We start from the raw sequence: 4,867 nt of genomic DNA, 5'->3' as shown, positions 1-4,867 counted from the left end.
GAAAACCAGATGGCCGCTGAATTTTGTAAATTTACAATACTTTATACAATACTTTATTTAAAGAGGGTAACACATTAACCTTAAACAGTTTTCTAACATTTGGCCCTATAATACACTGAACGTCCTTACATTGTTGGGAGTTGTTGCGTCCGTTTGCACGCAACTGCCAACACCATCCAACATCTGCAGAACCAACAATGCTGGGAGTTGTTGCGTCCGTTTGCACAAAATGAATGAAAAATATTACCATCACCAACAGTAAATGATCCGGCGTTGGTGTAAGGGTTTAAAGTTCTCCTATCGTGAATTTGTCTTAAAAATGTGATCACTATAAAGATGGTATTAAATTAAAGGGATCCAATTTCCTGATAAACTTCAACAAATCCTACGTCCTAAGATAAAGTCATTTACGAGTCCCGCGTTTTCAAAACGATATTTGACATTCATTCACCGCCGATCTTCCGGCAACGGATCCAACCAGGTTTAGTGCAGTATGTGATGTACCCACCCACAGAGACACCCTTAGGGACTCGTCACTCGTTCCTCCCACACGAGAGTCTGCTGAAACGAGCCACACATTCCTTTCCCTTTGTTAAGAAACTGTCATCTGGAAATCACGTGTGGGTAACTTAGGAACCAATCAGAGCTCTGTAGCATGAAATTATACTCTCCTGTTTATCTCCGATAAGAATTTAACTCAGCGATTTTAAATGCCCGACACACGACGCCCATCCTCTTGCAGTTTTCTTAGGGTCTAAAGTGCACTTCTAGAATCTTGAAGTTTGTTGTGATGGGTCTACGTAAATTCCGGCTCGTCTCAGCAGACGCTCGTGGGGGAGGAACGCGTGACGAATCCCAAAAAGTGTCTGCGTGGGAGGCTATATGTAATGCGTTGAATCCAAAACAATTAAGGAGAAAAGAAAGTGAATTTATCTTGTTTTCATTTTAAATATACATTTATTTCTGCTATTAATAAACAGCTATACAAGAAAATCTTAAGACTTATGAATCCGCCTAACTATGTCGCTTGGAGTGAAAGTACTATTCATTGGCACTAACTTTTCTTCAATCAAACTTCGCCTTCATTAGCTCTCAGTCTAAGCACAAGTCCATAGGAACACAAAATGCTATGAAACAGATGCAAAGCTTAATACAGGGATAGAAACTTGAACATTGCTTACAACGTTATCTCCCTGATCACCGTATGCTGTCTCTTGCCATAGACATTGCTCCCCTTGTAGTTTCAGGACAGTGTCAATGAAGTGGCGACGCACAGTTATCGGATCATATTCGTGGCGTCCGTTTGGATTTTGACATCCCTCACGAGTACAGCCACACGGGAAACCGTCCCGATCAACTTGGCAATTAATTCCGTTCACATAACAACTACAAGACTCTGGCTGACAAAATCCTTTGCAAGAACATCCGCAAATTTGCCGCGAATATCTAATTTGCATACACTCAATGGCCTCTTGTTTGTTGATTTTCGTTACGCCGGCCGCTTTCAAAATGTCCTTGCGGTCCTTCTGAGGAATTGGCATAAAGCAATGTTCTTCCTCGCTATCCGCACTGTCATATGAATGTTCACTTTCACTTAAATCGTCGTCCGAAATAAGCACCCTTTCGACATAAATGTGTTTGTGTTTCATCCCAAGGGTTGTTCCTCCGTTTGACGGTACACACGTATAACCTTGGGTGCGGGGAAAATGGAACACTGTCCGCTCGCTAAAACGAACTCTTCGATTTCTCTTCGCTCGCCGATAGTCCTCTACATTTCCCAAGCTATCGGCGCTGTCGGAACTTGCAGTACTCAATGAATCTTCCTCGTCATGTTTCCTTTTTGACATGTTTAACTGTCCCGGAAAATCGGCCTCAAAGGGAAATTACCAAAACGATGGAAATTTTCGCGTTTTGTTGTCTATGTAAATTTTACATATCTAGAGCAGGTGTAACAATAGCAGTGGCAGGGAAATATCATTGGACAATGGACGTATTTAGCTCTGCCGTCAATGATTAGAAAGCTGGTCGAATCTCATATATTATTTATCGCTGATTGGATAATTCACTCCACGCAGAGGCTCTTATTGGCCGCAGAACAAAGATGTACTTTCAAATAAGGGTGCTTGCCACGTCTGAAGTGTTGTCACACACTGAAAGCAGACTTTTTCTAAACTCGGCACGACACTAAGATCAGTTCAATTTTAAGATTTAACCAAAACGGTTTTTCTAACCCAAAAAATAAATCTGTGAAGTGTCAGAAATGAAATCTATTCATGTATAGCGCACTTGATCGATGCGACGATAAAAAGCCGACGACATACCGAGTTTGAAAATACTCTCGAGAGAGAATATTCTTAGTAGCAATTTACAACATAAATTCAGATGCCCATCCTCTCCTCTTTTAATCTTCGCACAGCCGAACTGACCCAAAAAAACCAAACCGCCTGCAATGCAGGATATTTGTTACACTGATCCCAGAATTTTTTCGCACTCTTCATTTATCACACGATGAATGAATGAAAACCTTTATTGCCTATTTTGAAACAAGTGGCGAAATACATTTTAAATATACCATTGGTATTGGGGACCATAAAAGGTTTCACCCTCGTTTCTCCGTGCCTCCGGTTGAATAAAATGGGAGTTGAAGAAACTAAACGAACTATGGGGTATTTAGTTTCATGAAAAAAATACATTTTATTGTCCATTTCAATCATTTTCTGGATTTTACCTCTTGTCATGATGGTCAAGGCAATCCACCATTATGTTGAACAGCCGTTTACAAACTATTAACGAATATTAAACAATTTTGAAAGTTGCTTTCAAGGAGTCAACATGGCCATACAGAATGAAGCGCGTTCGCTTACTGTTCTGAGGAAACAGTTTGAAATGTTATCATAAAAAGACTGATCGAACAAATGGTTGGTGTGAAAAGTTTCAAATGTTTCGCTGCAAGGTTGTCGATGGCCTGTCAAAGCCTCGAGATTAACTGTCATCACTGTGCACGTGGTTGTGCTTTACTTGCTGCTTGTATATTTAGTGACGGCCTTGGTCCCCTCGCTAACTGCATGTTTTGCAAGTTCACCTGGCAGAAGTAATCGCACAGCTGTTTGGATTTCACGCGAAGATATCGTGGACTTTTTGTTGTAGTGTGCCAAACGGATGATTCCACTGCTATTCTCTCAAAAATGTCATTCACAAAGGAGTTCATAATACTCATAGCTTTTGTCGAAATCCCGGTGTCTGGATGAACTTGTTTAAGAACTTTGTAAATGTAAGTCGCATAGCTTTCTTTTCGCTTTTTGCCTCTTTTCTTGTCGCTGGGTAGGGATGGTTTCTTCTCAGCGGTCTGCTGTTTTTCACTCTTATTTTTACGGACTTTCGGCGCCATGCTCATATGAATTGCCTTTCCAAAACAGGAATTGATGTGACTTCTTACCACATCATACCATGATACAAACACGATAGTCTGATCTAGCTCCGCGATTTATATCGAAATGATGATCAATCTCTGTGCACGCGAATCGAAATTAGTGTAATCCGATTGGTTCTCCTGCGCGATCATTTGTTGCGTCATCCAACAGCTTTTTTAAAACCCCAACAGTAATGAAACCATTTCATGCAGTTAACACGCAGCTCTTTACAGCTTCTGATTTCAGTTTAATTGGCTTAGGACAAAGCTCTATTATGTTTAGGGTTCATTGTTTCTGTTGTCGATTTTTTGAGCACATTGTTTCCTGAACCAATCACAAGTCGCCTTGTGGTCAGGGATAATAACAATAACAGCATTACACCAACGGTATGACCTCGTTTGACAGTCGGGAAGTGAGATGCAACTTTTTAAAATCAGCTTAACCCTTTAACTCCCAATAGTGTCACTTATAGATTTTACTCTGTCTAACGCCAGACGATTTTACTCGTCAATGGGGAACCCCACGGGGCTCAAAGGGTTAAAGAGAAATTCATTAACAGCAATCAACGTAGAGTTTAAGAGTTAAGGTTAGGGTTAGAGTGAAAGAGGGAGGTCGCATGTTCTCTGTAACAACCTCAAAATGTTGGAATCATCTTCCGCTTAGGACACGTACCTCATCATCTGTAAATATTAGGCTGATTTAGCAACAGAACGGGAACGTCAGTGGCAACGTCGCGCGCAGCAAAACTACCAATGAGAATTTAGAATAGAGAAGAAAAGAGTGGAGTCTACTCTATTCTGAATTCTCATTGGTGTTGTTTCTGCGCGCGCCGTCGCCACTGACGTTCCCGTTCTGTTGCTAAATCAGCCTAATATTTCAAATAATACTTATATAAACATCTTAAATTAAGTCAGATTAGATATATAATTTTTAGCCCTTTTTTAAATAATCATTTTTAGACTCTGTAATTACAGGTAATTTCGTCAATTTGTATGCAAGTTTTGATTAGTTTTTACAATGTAATTTAGCATAATATACTCCATATAACTTATATTTTTAATCTAGAGGGCCACAAGTTTACTATTTCTTTTTTTCTTTTATATGATAGCCTCATTAAATAAGGTTTGATTGATTGATTGAATCAAAATTGCGATCGTGACAAATGTATAAGAGAACTAATTCTAGTCAGTTTCGGTGTCTGGGTAACTAACTGGGCACTACATGTAACTCATTCATTCTTATTGTACCGAGCCAAGTAAAGGGGTTGATGTAGTGCGCCGATCAACTCGAAACGTCAACATCCCCCCCCCCCCACCCATCGGGCAAAGCCCGGGATTTAAACTCTTGAAGATTGGATCGTTCAAATTCCCACCCCCTATCCTATCGTCGGATTTGCCTGTCATACCCTACTAAAGAACAATCGTCGTCGGCTCCTGCCGTCTTTAATAAAGACCTTT

The 4,867-nt window shown here is 40.3% G+C and overlaps 1 protein-coding gene across 1 annotated transcript; it reads right to left on the bottom strand.

Moving 5' to 3' along the window:
• Positions 1-913: 913 nt before the first annotated feature.
• On the bottom strand, positions 914-1,959 carry LOC137974631 (cysteine/serine-rich nuclear protein 3-like). Its single transcript, XM_068821550.1, has one exon. The coding sequence runs from the start codon at positions 1,845-1,847 to the stop codon at positions 1,128-1,130; it is 720 nt and encodes a 239-aa protein (XP_068677651.1). The 5' UTR covers positions 1,848-1,959; the 3' UTR covers positions 914-1,127.
• Between the last annotated feature and the right edge of the window lie 2,908 nt (positions 1,960-4,867).

The sequence above is a fragment of the Montipora foliosa genome, chromosome 1 (assembly GCF_036669935.1).
Source record: "Montipora foliosa isolate CH-2021 chromosome 1, ASM3666993v2, whole genome shotgun sequence".
Lineage (NCBI taxonomy): Eukaryota > Metazoa > Cnidaria > Anthozoa > Scleractinia > Acroporidae > Montipora > Montipora foliosa.
This window is presented reverse-complemented; position numbering and strand designations above follow the sequence as displayed.